Source organism: Porites lutea, chromosome 5, assembly GCF_958299795.1.
Source record: "Porites lutea chromosome 5, jaPorLute2.1, whole genome shotgun sequence".
In the NCBI taxonomy this organism is placed as follows: Eukaryota; Metazoa; Cnidaria; class Anthozoa; order Scleractinia; family Poritidae; genus Porites; species Porites lutea.
In genome coordinates, this window is record NC_133205.1 from 9,576,015 (window position 1) to 9,602,940 (window position 26,926).

General features: G+C 40.1%; 3 protein-coding genes across 3 annotated transcripts in view; 2 read left to right on the forward strand and 1 right to left on the reverse strand.

Moving 5' to 3' along the window:
• Positions 1 to 19,271, reverse strand: part of LOC140936969 (uncharacterized) — a 34,691-nt gene extending 15,420 nt beyond the window's left edge. Inside the window, exons 1-5 of the mRNA XM_073386482.1 lie at positions 19,158 to 19,271; positions 16,913 to 16,992; positions 15,830 to 15,906; positions 15,163 to 15,234; positions 1 to 16 (exon numbers count right to left, since the gene is read on the reverse strand). The exon at positions 1 to 16 is cut by the window's left edge and continues 751 nt beyond it. Of these exons, the coding sequence (XP_073242583.1) occupies positions 1 to 16; positions 15,163 to 15,234; positions 15,830 to 15,906; positions 16,913 to 16,992; positions 19,158 to 19,226 (314 nt within the window). The 5' untranslated portion in view covers positions 19,227 to 19,271. The remainder of the gene's footprint in view (positions 17 to 15,162; positions 15,235 to 15,829; positions 15,907 to 16,912; positions 16,993 to 19,157) is intronic.
• LOC140936581 (uncharacterized) lies at positions 1,133 to 3,513 on the forward strand. The gene has a single exon (XM_073386085.1). It carries the CDS (start codon positions 1,537 to 1,539, stop codon positions 3,511 to 3,513), a length of 1,977 nt encoding a protein of 658 aa, XP_073242186.1. The 5' UTR covers positions 1,133 to 1,536.
• A 122-nt stretch (positions 19,272 to 19,393) lies between the features above and the next one.
• On the forward strand, positions 19,394 to 26,421 carry LOC140937608 (ubiquitin-like protein 7). Its single transcript, XM_073387154.1, has 9 exons — positions 19,394 to 19,603; positions 20,687 to 20,800; positions 21,521 to 21,603; positions 22,094 to 22,178; positions 22,343 to 22,400; positions 23,167 to 23,323; positions 24,180 to 24,369; positions 24,890 to 25,017; positions 26,262 to 26,421. The coding sequence occupies exons 1-9, from the start codon at positions 19,471 to 19,473 to the stop codon at positions 26,379 to 26,381; spliced, it is 1,068 nt and encodes a 355-aa protein (XP_073243255.1). The 5' UTR covers positions 19,394 to 19,470; the 3' UTR covers positions 26,382 to 26,421.
• The last annotated feature ends 505 nt before the right edge of the window (positions 26,422 to 26,926 follow it).

Sequence of the window (26,926 nt, forward strand, 5' to 3'; positions counted from 1 at the left end):
TTCAGTCTCTCTTCCTCTGTCAATTAAAAGTAACTAAATTTATAAGCAAAACATTTACGCCTACATATTGTCCTATACAGATCTTGTGCAAAAACTTCTATAGTTAGCTATAGTAAATAATTAGGCAGGGCTAGCACTAAGGGCCATGGACCAAGATTTTCAACCAGCTACTTTTAAAGGAAGGAAAAGGAAAATACATCAACCAAAAGAACTTCCCAGTTGTTCAATTCCCTATGCGCTGATTACTGGTACATGTACATAAACACAAGAACTTGAAATCTTAAATTAATTTCATATTTTTTTGCTCTTGTATTAAATAACATTTCCAGAACATTTTGAAGATGGTGTCAACTTACTTATTGATAAGAGGTCCTGCATATTTCATTTCTCATCACTTTTCTGAAGGTACTTTTGTGTTTGCCATGCCCCGGCTCTGCTAGCTTTGTACATTTAGTTTTCTGAGGGCAAGCCTCACGACCAACTATATGTACTCTGTTTAACAATTTTGAAGTAAATTGTTGTTGTTATTATAAATAAAAAACGTTTAAATATATATATGCTCTTCAATTAAATGAATTAAGCGCTCTACGAAATACATTCTACCTATAATACAAGTATATATATATATATATATATAATGATCAATAGTAGTAAGATTTCAATTCATCGTTTTATTGCGACAACCACACGAAACAGCGTTGTCGCAATAAAACGATGCATTGAAATCTTACTACTTTTGATCATTATGGGTTATTCCAGAAAAAATCCACGCCCCCACGACGGAAGGCACGGTTTTTTGACCCCCCATCCACCTGGATTTCCAAAACTGCTTGAGTCCCCCTCCCCTCAAGATTTCCAAGTTCAAAGACCCCCCCCCCATCTGGATTTCCATAAAATTGTTAGACACCATGTTACGAAAAATTGTATTGCGTGACTAGTGTGACTTTCTAGAAGCTTCGCGAGAGTTCGTAGTTTGTTTATTTTAGGATCTTGTGTAAGCGATTCTAAAGCGGTATATTTTGTAATCTTTCTATAATTAGACTATTTGGAATGTTCTAGAACTTTACTGTAAAAGTATATAAGTAGGCCAGCTCGAGTTAAGTTTTAACTAGTTTTCACAAGCGAAGACAGTTTGACGTTGGTCGTGTTTAGTCAAGTGTGACGAAGGCAGAGTTTTTTCAAGTTGGCGGAGGCCATGTAAGTTTATCAAGTTAATTCAAGTTGGCGGAGGCCGTGTAAGTTTATCGAGTTACGTGCTGTTGTGGAGTTTTACTCGTTGAAACCACGTTCATTTTTGGAATAAATCTTCTTGTTGCTGTTCCGACAACCCGGCGTTCAGTTTAGTTTGCAAGCTACCCGTCCTCTAAAAGATTACCTGTGTAACATTGGGGGCCTGTCTGGGAGAGGAATTCAATTGTTTGCCGACTACAGTAACCAGGAAAGGACAGTTCAAGAAGAAGGAGTTACAGCGAAAGTAAGAAGAACTGCTACGAGGAAGTATATCAAGTGTGTTTGCTGTGAACTACTGCTGTGGGAATGGAAAAGCTTTTGCAGATAGGCAAAGAATTCGGATTGGAGGGAGAAAAGCTGCTTGAGTTTGTAGAAAAACAACAAAAGTTAGAAGAGGAAAAAGAAGAAAAACGTCGAAAACTTGAGGAAGAAAGAAGGAGAGAGGAGGAAGAGAAAGAAGAAAAACGTAGACAGTTAGAAGAAGAAAGAGAAGAAAAACGTAGACAATTAGAAGAAGAAAAGGAAGAGAGACGTCGAATACTTGAGGAAGACAGAAGAAAGGAAGAAGAGAAAGAGGAAAGGCGTAGAAGAGAAGACGAAGAAAGAGAAGCTAGGCGGCAAGAACGCAATCTGAGAAAATTAGAGCTGGAAGCGGAACTGTTAAAGCAAAAAGAAGCTATTGAAGCTGCTAAGAGAGAGCACGAACTAGAGCTTGCTCATCTAGGACAAGGCCGTAACGATACCGAACGTGCTGAAGTGAGAGAGGATAGGGCCAAGGCACCCAAGCTTCTGTCATTTGTTGATGGCAAGGACGACTTGGATGCTTACCTACAACGATTTGAGAGGTTCGCAACTACAGCTAAATGGGAGAAGACAGGACGGGCTTCGAAACTTAGTGCTCTTTTGTCTGGGTTGGCTCTAGAGGTTTATTCACGATTATCTGAGGAGGCAGCCCAAGATTATGATCGAGTAAAGTTAGTTTTGATGAAGAGATATGACCTTACAGAGGACGGCTATCGTCGTAAATTTAGAGCATCAAAGCCGGAAGTTGACGAGAGTCCAGAACAGTTTATAGTGCGACTGGATAGATACTTGTTGCATTGGTTAGAGCTGTCGAACACTGAACGTTCTTTTGAAGGCCTGAAAGATTTAATTGTAAAAGAACAATTTATTGACTCATGTCCAAAAGAGTTAGCTATTCACCTTCGTGAAAGAGCCCCGGAAACGCTTGTTCAGATAGCAAAGATTGACGATCAGTACTTGGAAGCACACGGGAAGCATCTGTTCAGCTCTGCGAGAAAGAAGCTACAAGTACAGCCCAAGGTGGATGAATCAAAGAATCAGCAGAGTGATTCAACGACAGTAGTGTGTTTCAAGTGTAATGCTCGTAGACACAAGGCTGTTAACTGCCCATCTCTGGTTAAGAAATGTTTCCTATGTGGCAAGCAAGGTCATGAAGCGAGGAACTGTCGATCAGGTAAACAGAAGTCAGGAGGACAAAGTAGAAATGGTCTCCCTGTTCAGCATGGGCAAGTGAGTGCCGGTTGTTTAGTTCAGCCACCCGAGATTAAACCCACAGAAGAAGAAGTTAGAGCCTGTATTAAGGATGATAAACTGTTGTTAGCCAGTGGTAAGAAGATCCCAATAGTAAGCAATGCCTGCCTTGAACCTCTATCTGGCGACCGGTTGAAAATACCTGTTGTAAAAGGAAGAGTGGGAGAGAAGACTGTGGATGTCTTGAGAGACACTGGTTGTAGTGGAATAGTAGTTAAGAAGAGTCTTGTGTCTGAGGACCAGTTTACCAGTGATTTTAACGTTATGCTGCTCATTGGCAACACCGCGAGGAAGGTACCTATTGCAAGAATTACTGTGGATACACCTTATCTCAAGGGGCAAGTGGAAGCGCAGTGTCTCCCAGATGCCATTTACGACCTGATAATAGGTAACATTCCTGGAGCTCGACCTGCAGATGAGCCAGACCCAACTTGGCAAGAAGCATGCGTTGTAACCACGAGAAGTCAAGCTAAGAAAGACGGTGAAGTTACCCCTTTAAAGGTACCAAGCTACCAAGAGAGCCCCATTGTAGATAAACAGAAACTTAAACAGATGCAGAGTGAAGATGAGAGTTTACAGAAGTACTGGGACCGAGGTGATGTACTAGTGAAGGGTCAAGCTGAGATTTCTTTTGAGGTAAAGAGTGGGATATTGTACCGCATCTACAAACACCCTTTTGTGAATGGTGGGAAGCCTGTGAAGCAAGTGATGGTTCCTGTGCAAGAGTAGCCATTGACCTTGTCGGACCTATCAGTCCACCAAGTGAAATAGGACACAGGTACATCCTGACACTTGTTGATTTTGCGACTCGCTATCCTGAAGCCGTTCCTTTGAAGACTATTGGCACTGAAACCATTGCAGAGGCGTTAGTAAATATCTTCAGTGGATTGGGAGTTCCTGAAGAGATTTTAAGTGATCTTGGTACACAGTTTGTCTCTGATTGCATGAAGGGAGTAACACGATTGCTGAGTGTCAAGCAGATCACAACCACGCCCTACCATCCTATGTGTAATGGTTTAACTGAGAAGTTCAACGGAACAATGAAGCTTATGTTAAAGAGATTGTGTAGTGAACAACCAAGACAGTGGCATCGCTTTATCAACCCTTTGTTGTTTGCTTATCGTGAGGTTCCCCAAGAGTCTACTGGTTTTTCACCGTTTGAGCTGCTGTATGGAAGAGCAGTTAGAGGTCCGATGACTTTCCTTAAGGAGCTTTGGACGAAAGAAGTAGAGGAACCGGAAGTTAAAAACAGCTACCAGTATGTTTTTGAGCTGCGTGGAGGAGGCTCAAGAGGAGGCTCAAGATAAAGGAAAGCACTATTATGATCGCAAGACCAGAGTCAGAAAATTTCAGCCTGGTGAGAAAGTTCTTGTGCTACTACCAACTGATCACAATAAGTTGCTGATGCAGTGGAAGGGTCCTTTTGAAGTGAGTTCAGTAGTAGGCCTTAACGACTACAGAGTTAAAGTGAAGGGAAAGGAGAAAGTTTACCACGCAAATCTCCTCAAGAAGTATTTTGAAAGAGATGAAGCTACCACAGAAGGAGCAGTAGCGGTGGTAAAAGCAGATGATCATTTTAAGGAAGATATGCACTGTGAAATTGAAGAATGTAAGTAAAGGATGCGGAGGATGATGATAATGTTGATTTCCTAGAGATCGGTGGCTATGATGCTAAGGAATCTGTTGCAGATGTTACCACCGGGTCAAATCTTACTGACAAACAGCGTTCTGAGTTTATGGACCTAGCCAATCAGTTTTCAAGTCTATTTACCGAGGCACCAGGTACTACAGACCTCGCCCAGCATCACATCAAACTTACCTCAGATGAGCCTGTTCGGTCAAGACCATAATTATCCACTTCCTTACAGCATGAGGGAGTCGTTGAAGAAAGATATCACCGATATGATTAAAATGGGAGTTATTAGGGAGTCTGATTCACCCTATGCGTCGCCTGTTGTTGTAGTGAAAAAGAAAGACAATACCAACCGAGTCTGGGTTGACTAGCGGAAGCTAAATAAGCTGACTGTTATTGACCCTGAACCCATGCCAACCGCGGAACACCTGTTCCAGAAGCTGAGTGGTGATAAGTTTTTCACAAAGATTGATCTTAGCAAGGGCTACTTGCAGATTACCATACCTGAGGAGGATATTCCAAAGACTGCGTTTGTAACACCTGACGGTTCCTAAGAGTTCTTAAAGATGCCGTTTGGAATGATTTACTCTGCAGCAACCCTGAAGCGAGCTATGAAGAAATTAATTGAAGATTTAGACAACATCGATTTTTACTGAGACGATATATTGGTTCATACACGCGCCTAGGAAGAGCATATTAAAGCCCTCCGCTGTTTGCACGTTTATTGAGAGCTGGGATGACTATTAGACCAAGTGTATTTTTGGAGCGAGTTGCGTTGATTTCTTGAGTCACCGCCTAGAACAAGGAGTGCTTGGTCTACACGAGGAGAATGTCGAGAAGATTAAGAATGCACCAAGGCCAGGTACAAAGAAGCAAGTTCGTTCGTTTGTTGGTTTGGCCGGATATTACAGAGACTTTATCCCTAACTTTGCAGCTATTGCAGCTCCCCTATCGGACCTGACATGCAAGGGTCAACCAACTAGGGTCGAGTGGGGACAAGCACAAGAGAAGGCATATCAGACCATCAAATTTCATTTGACAAATGAGCCAATTCTTCGTCTTCCGGACCCAGTGAAAACGTACTACTTGCAAACGGATGCATCAAATACTGGAATTGGTGCCGTATTAATGCAGAAGAATGATGAGAAGCTGTTCCCCGTTTGCTACGCAAGCAAGAAATTGTCAAGTGCAGAAAGGAACTATTCTACGATTGAGAGAGAGTGCCTAGCGGTAGTCTGGGGTATCAAGAGATTTCATCTTTATTTGTACGGAGTTCCCTTTGTTCTGCAGACGGATCACGAACCCTTAAAGTATATGAACAGTGCTAAGTTTGCGAACGGACGTCTTATGCGTTGGGCTATGTTTCTGCAAAGTTACACATTCAGAGTTGAAGCCATTAAAGGCTCAGAGAACGTTGGAGCAGATTACTTAAGTAGAGCTGAAGAATAAGTTTATTGACATTGAACTGCACCTTATTTATCAATTTTTCTTGTTTAGGAGAAAGTTAGGAAATTTCTTCTGAAAGGGGCATACCTGCCAACTCTCCCGGTTTTCCCGGGAGTCTCCAAGTTTTTCATCAAATCTCCCGATCTCCCGGTTAGAGCACCAAATCTCCCGAATAAAATGGACTGTTGAGCATTTCTGTGCTTTAGCTTGAAATTTAGTCCATTTTTTCACAAAATTCGAACTTTTTTTATTTATTGTACAGTTTCTGGGACATTTTTGCACATGTTTAGTCAATGACTAGAATAGTTAAATCTTATTGACTTATAGTATCATGTTATATTCTTATTGACTTATAGTATCATGTATATATATTTCTTATTAATAAGTTATTTAAGTAGTGTCCCCGATTAGTAGGCCTGACGACAAGCTAGAAGACTTGACACTTAAATAAAGTTGTTGATTGATTGATTGATGACAAAGATTGGTTCGTCATTACAATGATGAAAGCGCATTTTGATACCATGTACGTCATGTGAGACGTCATATAATGTCCTAAGGCAATTTGTTGGCGCGGAGGGGGAGTGGAGGCATTAGTGCTGTTGACATTCGGGGGTGGGGGGGGGGGGGGGGTGTAGTGCAAAATAGAGAGTCTCCAGATTTTAGATCTCCGGAGGTTGGCAGGTATGATCACTGTTGTGAACGTTAAGATTCCATTTTCACATCTTCTTAAACAGGCTTACACTTTTTGCAAATAAGCTCATATTTGAGTGAACTTCTCTTTTTTTCTAGAACAGGTAAAATATACAGCAATTAATACACTACAATAAAGCTCAAAACTAACTATGTTCTCGAATAAATGGTTCTCTTCTTTGTCGATAAAAAATGACTGCGAAAGAAAGAAAAAGGACACTTAGCGGGATATTACATGACGCGCTGTACACTTGCCTTTCAAAATGGCCGCCAAAGAATCACGAACAAATAACCACGCTTACAAAATGTACTTGTAAGGTCTGTTTACAAGTAGATCACCCTGAAATAGCATTAACCTTAGAAAAATGTATAATTGAAAGTAAAATCATTGTTTGCTTTACTTGAACTGAGCCCTTTTTTATGAATTATACGATTTTTGTTGATATGGATGGAAACTTACAATAAATGTGGTAAGAGGTCTGTAGTTTGAAAGAATAATAAAATTTGAAAAGGCAAAGCAATTTTTTGAAAACTTATCGATTGAAGCGATTGAAACATCGATGAAATTGAAAGTTACCCCCGAGGATGTATTTTTAGGTTCAGAACCCAGGGGCACCCAACGAGAATATTGGTGTTACGAAAACTAAGACCCTCGAAAACTAAGACCTAAGACCCGTCTTAGTTTTCGAGATTACGAAAACTAAGACCCCTAAAATCGAATCCGTCGAAATATAAAGTCAAATTGTAACCGAAATAGGTCTGATCTGTCAAATTTATATCATGTTCGATCCTTTCCACCGAGTTTTACGTCAAATTTAACGGTAAATTTAGGGGTCTTAGTTTTCGTAATTACGAAAACTAAGACCCCCACGAAAACAACTCTAAACTTTCTACAAGGTCGAATTACGACTGTTTGAAGACTATAATCCGTAAGACAAAAAAAAACTACTATCATCCGCGTGCTAGACGATCCGCTTCTTCTAACAATTTGCAGACATACATTATCAATATTGCGGCTTTAAGAAGAGGATGAAAGCTATAGACTACCTACGTATAATTGTACACTGAAAATATGCCTTACCCCTATAATTTTGGTTGTTTATCCTTAAAGTCATAAAATTGGTTTTCCACTGGAGATGGATTTTTGTCTTCGATGCGGGCTGACATGTCGCTGCGACCTGAATGCCTGATCGCTAAGTGGTCAACGGCGTTATCGGTTAAACATCACGCAAAATACGGATTTTTTTTTTCCTTTTCTGGCCAGGTCATAGATAGAAAAGTGCTTTTATAAAATGGGCGAAAAAAGGAGAATATGCTACATTGCGTTTTTCTAGCGTTTGTTTTTATCGTTACCACCCCGGAGATCACCGGGTTACAATGCAAAGGTAGTTGAGGGGTAGGGGTGGGGGGCAAGGAGAAATAGTCTGTGAGGGATAATCGCTAAAATCACTCATGAATTAATAAAAAAAAAACGAATGAGGAATGAATTTCCTGTACTAGCAAAGCATCGTCTCGAGAACTGGAGTTCTAATTTCAGAACAATAAAATAAACAAACAATCAAAGATTGCGTGACAGTAGGTTCCCAGAGGTCAGGATTCCTAGCCTGTGCCAGGCTCTCAGATAGTATAGTGAAAACGTATTAAAACGAGCAATGCGAAAATAAGACGGGCACGACTTGGGAAAGGGGGCGATGACTGAACGACTTTCCACTTTCCACCACCATCTCGGAGCCTGGAACAGGCTACAGGATTCCCGGAAAAATATCCATCTCCTGTGGAAAGCCAATTTCATGATTTAAGGATAAACAACAAAATTAAGGACCAATAGGGGTAAGGCATATTTTCAGTGTACAACAGATACGTAGGAAGTCTATGGCTTTGGTCCTCTTTTTAAAGCAAGTCTTCAAATTGTTAGCGGATCGATCGTAGATCAGCACGCGTATGATAGTAGTTTTTCTTTGTCTTACGGATTATAGTCTTCAAACGGTCGTAATTCGACTTTGTAGAAATTTTAGAGATTGTTTTGGTGGGGGTCTTAGCTTTCGAAATTACGAAAACTAAGAGGGGTCTTAGTTTTCGAAATTACGAAAACTAAGACCCCTAAATTTACCGTTAAATTTGACATAAAACTCGGTGGAAAGGATCGAACATGATATAATTTGACAGATCAGACCTATTTCGGTTACAATTTGACTTTATATTTCGACGGATTCGATTTTAGGGGGTCTTAGTTTTCGTAATCTCGAAAACTAAGACGGGTCTTAGGTCTTAGTTTTCGAGGGTCTTAGTTTTCGTAACACCCCGAGAATATAGTTCAAAACCACTCAAACATAGCATTGTTAAACGTATTTTAGAATTTAAACGGTGGATATGGGCATATTTTTATCCCCTATAAATTTTTCATCTGTTCGGATTTCCTAGCTGAAAGTCTAGTGATCCGAAAATTATAGGGATCAAAACGTACCTGTTCGAAAATTTCAGCCAGAAAGAAGGCTCCCGAAAATTCTAGGTGACCTATTTAGGGTAAAATCCGTTGAAAATGGGCAATTTTACCATTTCTTAGATGTTCGAAAATCCTAGGAGAGGCAGGCAAAGAAAGAAATTTTACAACAAATGTTGTGGATATTGATACTTGTATTAATATAAATCTAGACCACCGTCCGACGTTCGCACGGGGGGCCTGGCGGGTCTTTTTGGTCATAGGTAAAGTACACCAGTTTAGTAAAATTACTACAACCCAGCAGTAGTCACAAGATTTTTAGTAACCAATCATTATGCGACAAGTCTGGAGCATAGTAATTCTTAGAGCTGGGACAACTAGGGCTATGCGCATTTTAGTCTTTGTAAGCAGGCAAGCACTTCTATCTAGCAAGCTTCTTTTAGCTTTTCAAGTAATTTTCTTTTGCCCTCCCACCGCTCCCACGGACAGTCTTCTTATCGTATACGTAATTTGTTTCGTGTATCTGTTTCTATTTTAGGACTTTGATTATAAGTTAGAATAAGTATTTTTCAATAGGTGTACTAGGTTTACGCGTTTATGTTTGTAATAAAGACTGTCAGACCCCAAAGTGTGTACATGTGGTGGTTTAGCCGAAAATTCTAGATCTCAAATCGTCTTCCGAACAGATATTTTTCCGAAAATTGAGCTGGGACAACTAGGGCTATGCGCATTTTAGTCTTTGCAAGCAGGCAAGCACTTCTATCTAGCAAGCTTCTTTTAGCTTTTCAAGTAATTTTCTTTTGATCATGGCAACTGCTTCAGACCTCAAGGCAGATCGCAGAGTCGTTAAATGTCCAGGGTGTAAAACGCCTAGCGAAGATCACCATTGGGGTATTCCCTCAAAGTTTTGCGAGGGGTTCGAGAAATCCTCGCCTAAAAAAGGAAATGGAAACTTCACCTACGAGCGAAACAGTTTTCTCCGCCTTGGCAGCTGAGTTAGAGTCGTTAGAACTGGAAGAAGAAGAATTGCGGCGTCAGGAGGAAGAGTCAAAATTACGGAAACGGATAACGGATAAGCGAAAGCTCATCGAGAGGCTCCGAAAATCTGGCTCAGGAGATGCTGCTGGTGAGGACAACACCAACCGCTTGACAATCAAGGATCTCCCGAAGGTGGATTTCAGCGATGCTGAGGGCAGAACCCCTCTTGACGAATTTTTGGTTGGTTGGGAAGATCAGCCCCAATTCCGACCCACGAACTCGATTCGGCAGGGTGCTGGAGCGTGTGAAGGCGGCCGCGTGCAGTCATCTCACCCCGGGGGGGGGGGGGGGCACTTGGGTATTTTTTGCGTGGGTATGTGCCGCCCGGGACTCCAAATTGGCACCCCATTCTAAAAAAAATTTTCCCTAAAATTGATACCCCGTTCTAGAAATGGGCCAATTTTTATAACCCGTTCTAGTATTCGCCCTAAAACTTATACCCCGTTCTAGAAATGGGCCGATTTTTTATACTCCGTTCCAGAAAGTTTGTAAATTGAAATAGCCCTGTTTTTTAAAAAGATATTTCTTTATTTGTTCGACTTATACATCAAAAAAATGCTTCTTCATAATCAGTAACAATTTTAAGCAGAAGATAAAGCCGTGATCCACAATTTTTATATACCCCGTTCTAGAAAACGCCTCTGAAATGGATACCCTGTTCTAAATCAGGAGCTTCAAAATCACGACCCCGTTGGGCGGCACATACCCGTATAGGTAATGTATGGGAGTACCTGCCCCCCCTCCCCCCGGGCATCTCACCAGCCGTCGAGTACGGAAATGTTCCTCAAACCCATGAAGACAGCGAAGGGTGAGAAACCATTGCTAATAATAGACTTTGTAAATAACATTGTCCCCCAAGAAGAGGAAGAGACCTTCGGCAACCAAGGAAGTGCTAAAATTGTAGTGACTTATGGGCCAAAAAAGCCAAAATTAGAGTCCATTTCTATCCCACAGTGGGTGGTTGCGAAAACTCGTATTTTTTATACCTTGCTCTCAGAGGGCAAATTATCTACTCAATCGGCTATTCAGGATTATCTAGCCTACACGGTCAAAATAATGGAATTGATAGCTCGGTACGATTGGAAGTCCATTCTTATGTACGATAATGAGTTTAGGAAATTGCAGGCTATCTATAAGTTTTCATGGAGTTTTGACTCCACACATTTGCATACGGTTTTACTTCAGCCCATTTATAAACCTAACCCACCCACAGCCACTACTAAACCATCTGCTTCTAATACCAACCAGCGCAACGCCTTTGCCAGCTTTACGCCAGATGGTAGGGTTATCTGCCGCAATTTTAATGGGCCCAGGGGTTATACACTCCCAAATTGTAATTTTGCCCACGTCTGTAATCGTAAGATTGCAGGGAAGGCTTGTGCCATGTCTCAGCCCGGGTTCTCTCACAAAGTTGCCGACCCTCCAAGCGCGCAAACACCGCAATGACTACCCCTACGTAAATTAAGTAATAGTTCCGCTTAACCGCAATCTTTGGCTGTTAGAATTAAAGTATGATGAGGATAACGCTTTCCTCAGCGACGGCATATGCAATGGCTTTAAACTGGTTGAACCAGGCACTCGCTTTTCTGATGTTGACATGGATAATTATAAATCTGCGACTAATCCTGTCAACAGACCCATGGTGGAACAAACTATTCGTCAAGAAATAGCATTAGGCAATTATGTAGTCTCGCCTACTAAACCGCGCATCGTAAATGCTTTAGGAGCTATTCCTAAACCCAATTCCCCTGAAATTCGCCTCATCCATGATTGCTCTCGTCCGCACGGACAGGCTGTAAACGAATACATCACTACTAATTCGTTTAAATTTCAAACTGTTGACGACGTTACTACATTACTGCGGCCAAACTATTATATGGCAAAAATTGACCTCCGGCATGCACACCGCTCTGTTCCCATTCACCCCGCCAATTATAAAGCAACCGGGTGCAAGTGGCAATTTCTTGGTGATCATAGCTATACTTATTTTTACGATACTCGCCTGCCTTTCGGAGCCAAAAGCTCACCGGAAATCTTTCATCGCATAACGCAATCGGTCCGCCGTATGATGGCCAGACGAGGGTTCCCTAACATCATTAGCCTGAGTATCAGGCCTTCCTAAGGGGATAGGAGATTTTTGATGGGGGAGGGGGGTGGGCTCTTTCCCTTTTTTGCTTCCATCTTTCTCCTTTTCCCCCAGAAACGCCTGATACTCAGGCTATAACATCATCGTTTACCTTGACGATTTCTTAGTGATTGGCCCCACACGGGAAGAATGCCAGCTTGCATACGACACGCTTTTTCAACTGTTGATCGACCTTGGTTTTACCCTCAGTGAACATAAGCTGGTGCCGCCTACTCAGCGCTTAACCTTTTTAAGTGTGGAACTCGACACAATGGCTGGCACTATGACCTTACCGGCGGATAAACTGGCAGAATTACACACCGTCGTCCTCGAATTTCAAAACAAAAAACGTGCGAGCAAAAAACAGCTGCAACGGTTAGCCGGCAAATTAAATTGGGCATGTCGTGTCGTTTATGGGGGCTGTACTTTTCTCCGCCGTATTCTTGATACCATGAATGCGTTGAGCCCTTCTGGGAAATTCAGATTAGACTCCTCTTTTCGCAGCGATATCGCCTGGTGGGTGAATTTTCTACGCATCTTTAATGGCACTAGGATGTTTCTAGATCAGTTAGTGACAGTCGACGTGTCCACTGATGCATGTCCCGTTGAAGCTGGTGGCTATTTCAGAGGTGATTGGTTCTATCATCATTTCTCGCTGGACTCCCCAGAATGGCAGAACCTTCACATAAACCACAAGGAGACCCTGGCAATTGTACTCGCCGCACAACGCTGGGGTCCATTGTGGTCCCATCAACGTGTGGTTATCCATAGCGACAATCAAGCTGCTGTGCAGATAATCAACAAAGGAATCACCGCCAGTCCTGTTGTCATGAACGCCTTGCGCACGCTATTTTGGCTTTCGGCTCTTTACAATTTTCACATCACTGCAGTTTATTTGGCAGGCACTGACAACGCCCTCGCAGATTCTATCTCGCGCATGCATGAAACTACCGGCCTTCGTAACTTTTACGCCTTTCTTTGTAGTAAATTTTCTACCGTTTCTGCTAACTCAGTCCCGTTGGCTGCGCATATGTCTGTTTACAGCGTTAACTACCTTTTCTTTCAGGTCCACGGGATCCTACCCTAGCAGCACAGTTCACAGAGGAAGTTCAGTACTATCGTTCCCAGCTTTTCGCCACGTCTTCCAAAGCGACCTACAAAACCCACCGCAACACCTACTTTCGCTTCTGCAATGACATGGGCTACACACCTGTTCCTGTGCAAACACCACATCTTCTTCAATATGCCGCCTTTTTGGCTCGTTCGCTAAAACCACAATCTCTTCGTAGCTACCTGAACATTATTGGTATTTTACATAAGGAGTTTGGCTTCCCCAACCCTTTGATCGACAGCTGGCCTCTAAAATCTTTGCTCACTGGAATTAAGCGCGCCGTAGGTGCCCCGCCTAATCAAAAACTACCTATTACTGAGGCTATACTTTTGCGTCTCCATTCTACGTTAAATTTTACCCTCAGCTTCGATGCTTCATTTTGGGCGATCTGTTTAGTCGCATTTTTTGGCATGTTTCGTAAGGCGCACTTGTTACCTATTTCCTCGGGCAAGTATGATTCTAGCAAGCAGCTTACCAAAGCCGACTTTCGGGTTTTTCCCTGGGGTACACTCATCACTATTCGCTGGAGCAAAACTATTCAATTTATGGAACGGGTGGTAGAAATACCCTTACCATCTATTCCCCGCAGCAGGTTATGCCCGACCACCGCCATTATTCATGCCTTTTGCTTCACCCCTTCTACCCCAGACAGCCAAGCCTTCAACTGGGTCCCAACCCCTTCATCCGACCCACAGATTTTTACCTATGCATTATTTCTACGTAAGCTAAGGGACCACCTTTCCCTTATTGCTATCGATCCTAAGTTATATGCGGGTCACTCTTTTCCTCGCGGGGGGGGCGTCTTTTGCTTATCAGTCTGGCGTTCCGATAGAACTTATTAACGCATTAGGTGACTGGCGCTCGGATACCATCCTCATCTATCTAACCATGCCTCTTACTATCAGACTCAAAACAGCTAACATGCTTTGTAAATCCATTTCATCTCACTCCACCTAATCTTCACACTCATATCACTTCACTTGGGTTTGGGCTGTTTATATTTTAGGACTTTGATTATAAGTTAGAATAAGTATTTTTCAATAGGTGTACTAGGTTTACGCGTTTATGTTTGTAATAAAGACTGTCAGACCCCAAAGTGTGTACATGTGGTGGTTTAGGTGGATGTTGATACTTGTATTAATATAAATCTAGACCACCGTCCGACGTTCGCACGGGGGGCCTGGCGGGTCTTTTTGGTCATAGGTAAAGTACACCAGTTTAGTAAAATTACTACAACCCAGCAGTAGTCACAAGATTTTTAGTAACCAATCATTATGCGACAAGTCTGGAGCATAGCAATTCTTAGAGCTGGGACAACTAGGGCTATGCGCATTTTAGTCTTTGCAAGCAGGCAAGCACTTCTATCTAGCAAGCTTCTTTTAGCTTTTCAAGTAATTTTCTTTTGCCCTCCCACCGCTCCCACGGACAGTCTTCTTATCGTATACGTAATTTGTTTCGTGTATCTGTTTCTATTTTAGGACTTTGATTATAAGTTAGAATAAGTATTTTTCAATAGGTGTACTAGGTTTACGCGTTTATGTTTGTAATAAAGACTGTCAGACCCCAAAGTGTGTACATGTGGTGGTTTAGCCGAAAATTCTAGATCTCAAATCGTCTTCCCAACAGATATTTTTCCGAAAATTGTCGTTGGGTGCCCCTGAGAGCCCCCCTCCCGTCTGGATTTCCAGAGCTGTTAACCCCCCGTCTCTTGAAATTTTTCAGCATGCCTTCTGTCGTGGGGGTGTGGATTTTTTCTGGAATAACCCTATAGTCACTGCTCCTCTCAGAGTTGAGCGCTGTCCAAAATTTATTCTATTCAAGTTTAAGAAGTATATATATATATTATATATATATGATTTGATTTCTACTTTTTTCTAGCAAATCTCATTACTTACGCTGCAGGGAGAGATTATCTGCTTCGCATACAGCCTTATTAAACTCCAGCTTTCTCTGCTGATTTTTAAGACCTATGAATTGAATAGAACATTATGTTCTTACAAGTCTTGACATTTATTTTGTATGCTTGCATCTTTTGTTAGTATATTTCAACACCAACATTACTGTCGCTTGAGCTTAATGCACGAGAATAACGTTCCACCCTGTGATCTTCAAAGAAACACACGTTTAGATCACACAGATTTTTCTATGAAGATTAATGCAGGGCCTCCACTTGCACCAAGGCCATACTTTTAGAAAACGTTCCTGGAAGCCCATAAGCTGGATTAACCTAACATGAACCTTTTGTAGCAGGCAAGCACACTACTAATGACTCAGGGTTGTCAGAAAGTTTTGAAGTAGACGGCTGAGTTGTCAAAGTAAGCAGCCAGTCCAGGGATATTTTATTCAAAAAACGCCATCCGTAAAGAAATGCCAAGCAGAGTAGCTGGCCAATACTAACCAAGTAGGCGGCGATTTTTGTCAGTAGCCGGCTACTTCTGACAACCCTGCTAGCGTTAATCTTAAGCTACATTTACATGTACCTATGTACAATAAATGAGAATGGCATTGTTCTATAAGCACTATTAAAGGGAAAGTAATGTTTGAACAGAATTCTAGAATTACCTCGTCCTTTGCCTATAAACTTCTCCTGATTTTCACAGTTCCAAGGAAATATTTTATTTTGGTTCTTGATGTCTTCACTACAGAAAAAAAAAATAAGTTCAAGATTTAAAATCTTGTTCACTGTCAAGTGAGAAAGGGATTAAAACATACATTTTATGAAGTCTGGGCAGTACATGTATGTTTACAAAATAATGATGTATAGTGGTAACTAAAGGTTACAGAGTGTGGGCAACAACGATCGAAGGTCAAAACGCTTTTGCTCGAACGTTGTGCTTTGCATAAGTTTCACGTGACAGATGGTTAAAACACGCGTGATCAGAATACGAGTGATAGAAGGTCCAAATGTGCATGATCAAATTGCGTTATGTGCTTTCTATTCATTCTTAGTGGAAGTGCAAATGAATGCTAGCTACATGCATGCGACGCATGCATAATAACAACCTTGAGATTGGGATTCCAGGCTCCTCTTGTTGCCCACAAAAACCACTGAGTTATACATCAGGGACACCCAACGAGAATATAGTTCAAAACCACTTAAACATGGCATTGTCAAATTTATTTTAGTATTTAAACGGTAGATATAGGCAAATTTTATCCCCCCAAAATTTTTTATCTGTTCAGATTTCCTAGCTGAAAGTCTAGTGATCCGAAAATTATAGGGATCCAAACTTACCTTTTCGAAAATTCCAGCCAGAAAAAAGGCTCCGAAAATTCTACCTTACCTTTTTAGGGTAAGAATCCGTTAAAAATGGGCAATTATATCATTTTTTGGATGTTCCAAAATCCTAGGAGAGGCAGGCAAGCAAGAAATTTTACAACAAATGTTCAGGAAATTCTAGATCTCAAATCGTCTTCTGAACAGATATTTTCCAAAAATTGACGGTTGGGTGCCCCTGATAAATGTATGTGCACATAGTAAGTTCATGTCAACTTCTGTGTTTAGTGAAATAATGTTACAGTGTTTGTATAGCCTGCATGCACATGTTTCCTTTATTGCCTTTATTGCTCGAGTACAACAAAGGAAATAGAATATGTCTGTGTGAAGGCTATTTCTCATGAGATAAAGACATTTCATGAACCTACTATGAATCCTCAATAAGAAAGCGAACGGTCAAAATTGCTTTTGGTGATGTAGTTTCATCTGCTATGTTCCTTTCCACAACCTTAAGCAACATTACAAAAACAAAAAACATTAATGGAGATCAACTGCAGATGTGTGGCTAGCTAGATAGATAGAGTAAATAGGCCACTGAACTGCTCATCCCAGAAGTCTTTAATCCAAGTCCTGCTTTCACAAAATAATAACTAACCTTGAGTTTGTTTCGCAGTAGATAAAAAGTAATTTCTCACCCACATGTAGCAAATAGAGAACTGGGTACCCTGGCCTACATACAGTACAGGGCCTAAATGTATACTGAATTTTGGGTCAATTTACTCTTTGGCTAATTGAATTCATTCAATTTTTTACTTTGATTCTCATTTATGTGTAGAAACCCCAATGAGCTTTCTTCTGCTAGTTTTGCAGCCTTATGTCCCAGCTGGGACAAAGAGGATGAGCGAGAGTCAGTTTGTTCTCTAGTTTTGGTTCTATCTTGGAGAAAAACAAGGTCACAAAGTTGGTTCAGTATTGTTTGTAAAAGACGGTAAATATACAAATATGATTGTAGTGTTCAGTGTTCATTTCACAGTCTAGAGAGACAAAAGTTATTTGCTTTTCTCTGATTTACAACTTACACAGACTCTTTGGTTGTTTTGCCAATGAGTTGTTTCACTAACATCCTGTTCACTAACGTCTTAAGTCGTTTTTTGTGTTAGGTCAATTCACTAGCGTTGTATATGACAATTCACTAACATCTTTGCAAACATTGTATTAAACATTTTGTTAGTCAGTTCTTGGAAATAATAAAATTTCCTCTAGGGAATAAGATTCATCTTTGATAAGAATTAGATCCTGAATGATAATAGATAGCACCTAGAGCAGGAATTGATAGGCACTATATAAATGTTAATGTTATATTTTTAAAACAATGTTTACTCACGGCTTTATTATTGGTGCTACAACACGGCATTTGCATTGTTAAGAATAAACAATGAGGTTTTGCTCCCGTTGGCTTTCACAAAATAATCAGTGTTATCGAAACAATTTAGCACACAGGAAGTTACCAAAATGACTCATTGGCAAACTGGATTTTCTACAGTACGAGACACTAACTCAAGCAAAAAAATCCTTGAAGGTCGCACACAAACATCCAGGCAATAGCTGCACATCTGTATACCCATCTGCAGCTGCATAGCCATTAATTTTTGCTGGACATTAAATAATAAAGCTTATAATCGTGCAGAAGGTATTGTCTTTCCCTTTGTAGTCTGATCTCGATTTGTTCTATTGCTTTTGGTGTGGTTTAAAAATGCCTGCATATTAATATTACACTTGTGTAAGATCTTAAGTATATTTCTTCCTTGGTTTTTGAATTAGTTTGACCTTAGACTTTCAGAAAATAATCCAAACATAGGTTATTCCTTCATAAACAAAGAACCCAAGCGTCAACAAACTGATTCCATTTTCATTCACGCATGTAAGCTTATAGTTGCAACCTCAATTTGTTGTCTTCTCGACGCTAAATTAATGTGATGCTCAAAACTGAACCTCCTGTCAGTTCTTACTGGCTTCCCTTTCAGGGATAAGCTATATAGAACCCAAACGACAACAAACTGATTCCAACTTCATTCATGCGTGTAAGCTTACAGTTGCAACCTCAATTTGTTGTCTTCTCGACGCTAAATTAATGTGATGCTCAAAACTGAACCTCCAGTCAGTTCTTATTGGCTTCCCTTTTAGGGATAACCTATATAGAACCCAAACGACAACAAACTGATTCCAACTTCGTTCATGCGTGTAAGCTTACAGTTGCAACCTCAATTTGTTGTCTTCTCGACGCTAAATTAATGTGATGCTCAAAACTGAACCTCCTGTCAGTTCTTATTGGCTTCCCTTTTAGGGATAACCTATATAGAACCCAAACGACAACAAACTGATTCCAACTTCGTTCATGCGTGTAAGCTTACAGTTGCAACCTCCATTTGTTGTCTTCTCGACGCTAAATTAATGTGATGCTCGAAACTGAACCTCCTGTCAGTTCTTATTGGCTTCCCTTTTAGGGATAAGCTAACAAAATTTGGGACACGGGATAGTTATGACAAATCTACGAGCGTGACATAATCTGCTGTACTTTGTGTGGGAGCTTTGGATGGAAGATTCCCTTCTTGTCACAGGACGATATATGTATCTGTACAGACAGACAAAGAATTTACAGATCTTCAAACTTACCTGGCCAGGCCAGAAAATGTCTCTCTTGGCACTGGCCCAAACTACTGAATCCACATTTAACTGATCCATAAGGATGAAAGAGAAGAAAATAGAATGTAACCAAAGTCAAGCTGCCCTCGAGTTCATTTCACTTCAAAGATCGTCCCGACGCGCGAAGAACTCTTTTACTTTCACTAACCAATCAATTCGCTAGTTCCAGGTGCTCGCGCGATCAGATAACGCCTGGAAACATTTTTCTCCTTGTGAAAAATTTGAATGAAGTCAGAAATTGTTTGAAGTTCACGGGATAAAATAATTGTGTTATAAGAATCAAATGCCTTGTATTCGTATCAAAGAAGTTTATCAGACTACCAAGCATGTTATTGAAGGGATTGAACTAAACTGCAGAGTGGAAGAATTAAAGAAAATCGCCGCAGAGAAAACCAATATACCAGTTGAGGACCAGAGTACGGTTTGCATTGCATGTTTTTGGTTTTGTTTTCTTAAACTTAAGCTGTACTCAGTATATCAAGTTTATTTTTGATATATAATAATATGAAATTAATTCCATAGCGGAGGGATTTTTTTCTGATTCTGTCCAAAGGCTCATGAATATTATAGGCAACCTAGCTAGACCTGTGAATCAAAGAAACTTAACCTTACATACATAAGCTTAGGAATTTTCATACAAACATACATAACCTTTCCTCGAATTTACGAGTAGCTTTAACCGTTAATATTTCCTAGGAAACAACAACGAAAAGAAAACGTGAATAGTAACTGACTTACTGACCTGACTGTCTCTTAGAAATTGTCATTTCTATAATGCCTGATTTACCTAACTTCTTCGTCGTTGACATGCATTTAACTGTAATTGTCCTATGAAAAAGAATCTGTTAGTAGATCTGAATCTAGTTACTTTTCATACTTATTTTACGGTTCATGAAGAGAAAACAAAAGAGGTCACTATCAAAAATACTACTTTGAGTCTCAGAGTAAAACCGTGTCTGGCCCTCACTGTGTGCACTTAGGTCCTATGCAAGTTATATTAGTAAATTTGTTTTGTGGAGATGATGTGAACTGTGCAGTTCCGCAGTTCACATCATCTTCATGTTTCAATCCTTTCATGGGTTAAGATGAGCTCAACAAATTTGTCTGTTCCAGCCAATGTAGGAGTCTACATATAGAGCATTGCAGCACTAGTCTGGAAGAGGGGTTGGGTGCTGATCCTGCATTGCTGCTACTTTTTCAGGTTAATAATCCCGTATCCCGCACTTGTTTTCATTGCTTTCCTGAAGAACGTGTACTTGAAACATCACAATTTCCTGTATTCCCAATAGACAGGGATAAAAAGTCCCGCATCCCATGCCCAATTATTAGTGAATCCCACTTCCCGGGTAGCAGTCAAATTCCATTTCCTGCCAAGATATTTCGCATTTTACCAAATCCCTCACCTTATTTTGGTCAAATCCCAGATCCCGAAAATACCCTTCCAGACCCTGTGCAAATGCATCTGAGCTGATGAAAACTGGACTGTGTTCATATTTCAGATTGTATATTTGCTGGAGAACTACTACAGGATGACAAAACTCTAGCCTCCTATGGAATCCAAGATGGATTTACTGTATATGTTGTGAAGAAATGGCCTGATCCAGAACTGTTAGGTATTAAAGACCTTTTGGATGAATTAAGGTTTCTGGGAAACTGACCGCCCACCCCTCCCCTAAGTCAACATTATCACTTACTTCCCACTTAGGGCAAACTGTTGGCCTAGGTGAGGGGTAGGTGGGCAGTATCCCAGAACCCTAAATTGATCCAATCTTTTTTAGTAAATTATGAATACAGTGGAACCTCACCCTCAGGACCAAGGCAAGTGTCCCATGAATGGAGGATGGGCTGGGGTTTGTTAATAACCAACAAATACAATATTCTTCTTTTATTCTGCCTCAGAATCTTCTACAGCTACTATTTCAAGCAGCTCAATAATACATATAAAAAATCATGATTAACTTATCTTTGGATATAATTTGTGTGTGTCGAATTCCCACAAGAACAGTCCTTCAATAATTATTTAAGTGAGATAGTTCATGTTGTGAAAGCTGTCGTCATTGTGACTAGTGAACACTTTAACTTATCAACCCTTTTTGTGGTCAGTCACTTTTTTTGTGTCCCTTTCCCCTGAACAGAGGTGGCTCTTCAGTAGAGGTAACAGATACCAAGATTATGAGGACATTTTTCCTGAACCAAATTTTGTGTGCCATAAATGGGTGTGTCCCTTGAATAGAGGTGTCTCAAGGGAGAGGTTCCACTGTATACCAGCTGCTGTCTGTTTTTGGGCTTTAAAATATAAAACCCTGCTAATTCTTTCTATTTATGAATATTAGATCAAGATCCTGATGATGTTCCTATTGCTGAGGTGATGCCGATACTGGAGGCGGCAATAAAAAGTAATTCGTATAGAAATACTGTAAGTTGATAGTTAACCCTTTCACCCTCAAAACTGTAGCCGACGTCAAATTCAACAAAATTTCCAAATTTCATTTTAAAAGTTTGCAAAACACTGGGAAATAAAATTAAAAGTAGAGCTGTATCGCATACTGTTCAAGAGAGGTTTGCAAACACCTGTTTTCATGTTTTTCTGATTATATTTCTAATGTCAATCTTACATATGATAATCATACATGCACATTAATATCCTTTATGTATTGCTTTCAATAAGGGATGCATGGATGGAAAAACAGTAAGTGACCTCTTACCCAATAGCTACTAGATTCAACTTCCAAACTGCCTTGTATTTGCTTATAAACAAAAAGAGAATTTGTGATTTCATCAAAAATCACTTGTGACCATGTCTTGTTCCACCAACCCCTTTTGTCAATGACATACCTGTATCTTTTAACAAAAACACAATATTAAATGTGTTGCTTTTCATAACTTTACATAACTATTCTTTTAAGGTATCCAAAATTCTTACCAACCCAGACATGTTGGAACAATTGATTGTGACAACGCCCGGACTGTCAGCAGATCCTGTTGCTATGAGTGAGTAACCTGAGCTGATCAAGAGAGTTCTTCTTTAGGCATTTTCACACAAAGCATTTGCTGTAGAGTTGGGAAGTGACATAAGGAGAAAAAAGATGCTTTTCAACAGACAGACATTTACATGCATGATTTATATAAGAGCTCTGTGTCTATTTTCCTCTTAGCCCTTCTTCAAGATCCTGAGCTTCTTGAGCAACTTGTGGAAACAGCAAATGTTGAAACGTAAGTAGGGTAACCTGCTGCATAATTACACAAACATTATCTTCACGAAATATTGTCCAGTTAAAATTACGTATGATGGAAAGTATCACGGATATGACAATTTCACTTTAGTATCTGAATTTATTCTGTATTTCATTGTATGTGTTACAGGTCAAAATTATATTCAGGTGAAAATTTTTCAACTTTGCTTGCCCTTGGTTGATTCTCAATTTCCTTCATCTCCTAGCCCTACTTATTTATCAGCCATACAAACATTTACAGAAAATAATAGTTACTCTATTTTTTGGACACACCTGATCTTTAATTCTGGGGGACACCATGAATTGAGTGGTTAAGACCAAATTTCACAGTCTTATTTTTCTGTAACCTGATTGGTTTTAAGCCCTCATGCACATGCAGCTGCCAGGCAAAGTACCAATTCACAGGGTTTTTCACAGGTTCTGACCCTGCAAAAAATGCCCTGTTCACAAGTTTTGAGATTTTCTACCCTATACTTGTTTAGATTTCTTCTTGAATGCACATGCTCCAATACGGATGACATGGCATTATATAGTATAGTATTATTGTTGCAACCAGAATTACATGCTGCCACAGTAAGGATGTGCGAAAAATGGTTGTGGAGAGGTCCTTGGTTTAAATGCAAGTAAAGCAAAATACATTGTAGGGTGTTGGGATGGGGCTGTTATGTGTGGGGATATCTATCTTAGACAGATTTCATTAAAACACATTTATACTAATGAGAGGTTTGCATTCTTATTAATTTCAGAGTCATTCAAGAGCATCCCAGCCTGATACAAGCAGCCTCATACATTGCTGCGGCAATTGCCAAGGAATGTGGGGAACGCCCTCCAAGTAGACGGAACCATCGTGCTGTGGTTGACGACTATGAATCTGATGAAGAGCTACAGGGAATGGAACCTGGGGTAAGAATTTATTTTCAGTTTATGAATGTAGTGCTTTGAACATCACAATGTAAGAACTCCAACATTAACTCATGACACACCTATACAGTTTCCTATACAGTCCTGAAACTCCTTTTATTGCAGACACTATGCACTGTAGGGAACTTGAGTTAGTGTCCTCATTAGTAAAAGTACGTAAATTAGCAGAAGTTTATTTCAGACAGATGTCTGTACATGTAATTTGTTTTCGCCGGGGATTTAGCTGCTGCCCATTTTAGCGAGGTGTCCGTTATAGCGGGGTATCAGCAAGGCGAAAGTTAACTGTATTTATTTTCTCTTATCCTGCTTGAAGTACCTCAGCAGGAGATATAATTTTGAAACCTTCATTTTGAAGTACTGTTTTTGATATCACATGTAGATTATAATTTGGAACAATTTAGTCCCCTGGCCTTCCCACAAGAATCTGAAAATGCTCTGATTGCTTTAAGTCTTCACTGTATGTACTACACCACCCAGAGTATAAGTCAAAGAACTTTTAGTGAACATGCATATGGACCCATTTTTTTTAGAGAAATTGCATGCAATAAAATTTTCCTTCAAAAAATACAATGATTGTACTTTTTGAAGGAAAAAGGTCTTTTCTGAGAAGAAGTACGATCCTGGCACAAATTGTTTGTGCCAGGATCGTACTTCTTCTCAGAAAAGACCTTTTGTGGTTTGATTCTCATAATAGACAACCTCCCATATGCATGCAAACACTCAATCATCACATTTTGGGTGATTGCTCATGGGAAAATTGAATGTCTAGTATGTTATTAATAAAAAATAATATTTATAAATAGACATTAATACTTTCTCATTTATCAACAACTGACAGCTAGTTGCCCAGGCAGAACTGGTGGCTGCAAATGAAGAACGTATTCAGTCATCAAGATCAAGATCATCGTCATCATCATCAGCTCCATCATCAGGTTCAGCTGCAGCACATCAACAAATTACATCATCTTTACTGTCATCAGCACTGGCCAGTGCTGGAATACCCCAGGCCTCTACATCTCGGAGTCACAGTAAGCCTTTCATTTTACTTTATTATAAAATATATGTCACACTGATTAAAAAAACTAGGCTCAGTCAAGGGGTGACAAGCTGTACATACACTCATGATCAGACAGCAATCAACCTATCAAACTGATAAGCGGCCATCAGATGCTGGATACACCTTCAAAGTTTGGCTTCGTTAAAATTAATGTGATGAAGGAAAATACAGTCCAAGATAATGCTGACAAAATGTTTGTGGACCAGTACTGCTGCTCCCATCACATGTTTTTTTCAAAATAAAGTTCAGTGATGTTTCATGATAAACCTCTAGGGAGTAGCCAACCTCCATTAAGCACTTGCCGGTAACCGAGGGGAGGCTGCTTAAGGGGCTTCAACTGTAATAAACTGTTTAAAAAAAGTAATAGGTTTGAGCATGATTTGAATATTGTGTAGATCAAGAAGGATGTTATCCACTAAAGGTAATTGGTTATTTACTGCCAAACTAAGAAAAGCAAAAAATTAAAGTACTATTTTACATTATTTTTCTAGGTCTTTCTTCTGCTGGTCCATCAACAAGCAGTGGCACTTCAACTTCTAGGCAGACAATCACAAGAGATATGGTTCGTGAAGCCATGGCATCTGCCAGAAGCGTGGCTCACACATCTTCTCAAATGCAGGTAGGTTTTAGAATAATTATAATGCTTACATGTATGAGAATGAATTATAAAACTTAATGCAATGGACACTGTATAAGCTTCTTGTATTATTTTGTCATCCTAAAAATGTACAATCATCTTGTATGCTGATAATGTTAGAACTCAGGCTCAGGCGACCCACTTAATCCAAGCCCTGACAGCCCCCACCCCCACATTAACCCGTCCTTCATTGTCTTCTCCATTATAAGTTCAATCACTAGTGTGTACTAAGTTAATGATGTTTATCACTACCTTAACTGCTCTATATTGCACCAACCCTTAATTCCAGTCTTCTCCACAGACAACCCAATCAGCCTACCCTATGGCTCTTTTTTGTCTGGGACCAGTTACATAAATATTAGTGTCAGACATTCAAGTAACCTTTGATGTCCATCCCAGTCAAACCCTCTATTTCAACACTAGATGCTACCAGTTACAACTTACATCAGACGTAAGGTGTTATGCTAATTACCCCAGGCCTCGAGGCTGGGGTTACTCCCTGCAATGAACTATGCTATATGGGAATCGAGGCTCAACCCGCAAGGGGTACCTTCTTCAGGTTTCAGATATGTGAAAGGGTATCACGATTTCACTTTTCATTAAGCACATGAAAGGGTAGAAAAAACTTTCATTTCTGTTTGTAAAAAGACTTAAAAGGACTAACTGAAGGAATTTAGGGCTGTGAAAAAGTCGTGAAAATTTCCTAGTCTTGTCTTAATTCATATTTTAAAGACAATGCATTTTACATCAGTTAATCGGAATGTGAAAGGGATACCATTTGTCAATAGAAGGTATACAAAAGGGGTACCTTTTCCAGGGCTCGAAAAAATTCTCATCCAGTAATCCGTGACAAGTGGATTTTCTTGCCGGGCAAGTAACTTTTAAAGCTCACCTGCCCAATGAGTAAGGGTCCAAATAACTCATCCTCTAGCAGCTAATGAAATCTTTAACTGAGACAAGCAAAAAGTGGTGCTGGGCAAGCGAAATGTGAGAGCTGCCTGCCCAAACTCGAATTCAAGTTTTTGTCGTTTTTGTTTTTTGCTTTTCTGTCAAAAATGGTATATAAAAGGGTAAGGGTTGGACCTCCCTTAGGGTGGACCCCTCCCCCCACCCCCCTCACAAAACTTTGTTGAGTACCCCACAACCCTCCGGACCCCAGTCCTTTCTTCAACCTGCTCCACAGGCTACCCACTCAGCAATTCCCTATTTTTTTTTTCCCTTGACAGTCACAATTGCAGCAGCTGAGAGATATGGGTATCACTGATGATGCCCTTAGTCTTCAAGCCTTATCAGCCACTGGTGGTGATGTGCAAGCTGCTCTTGAGCTCATATTTGAAGGACTGTAAGCTTTGTTCTAATTAATGTAGTCGCTGACACAGGGCATTTATTTGACTTGCATGATCCTAGGACATATCTTTCTTCTGTAAATTTGTCAATCTATGACTTTATTTTACTGATTTCAAAATAGTTGTTCTCAACCTGCTGTCAAAGCCCTTATTTATTTAGTTGGAAGGATCAAGTCTGTAAAACCCAGAAGTTGAAACATTACTGGGAGCTATTTCTGTATAAAAATTAAATACAATTTTAAGAGAAAAAATTGTAAATTCAAAATACATTTTAATAACAATGAAAATACTTGTTATTGGAAATACAGTATTAAATAAGTTTACAATATTTCAATAACATGCCTTGGTTAAGTATTTTTTGCTACAGACTGCTGGGTGTTTGTACTTTCATCCCTTCAACAATAATTCAACCAGAATACCCTCTTGAGTTAGCCACTCCTTTTCTTCAAAAATGGATTAGTTCATGTTACGGTAGTTGCCTTTGCCACAGTCAGAGCTGGTAACATGCAAAATATTCTCACCTCTAGCTTGTGATACAACTTATT

Coding starts and splice junctions, on each gene's coding strand:
- LOC140936581 (XM_073386085.1), top strand. CDS start 1,537: ATGGAAAAGCTTTTGCAGATAGGCAAAGAATTCGGATTGGAGGGAGAA.
- LOC140937608 (XM_073387154.1), top strand. CDS start 19,471: ATGCCTTGTATTCGTATCAAAGAAGTTTATCAGACTACCAAGCATGTT. Junction 20,801..21,520: donor GCCTGATCCAGAACTGTTAG/GTATTAAAGACC, acceptor TATGAATATTAG/ATCAAGATCCTGATGATGTT. Junction 22,179..22,342: donor AGCAGATCCTGTTGCTATGA/GTGAGTAACCTG, acceptor TTTTCCTCTTAG/CCCTTCTTCAAGATCCTGAG.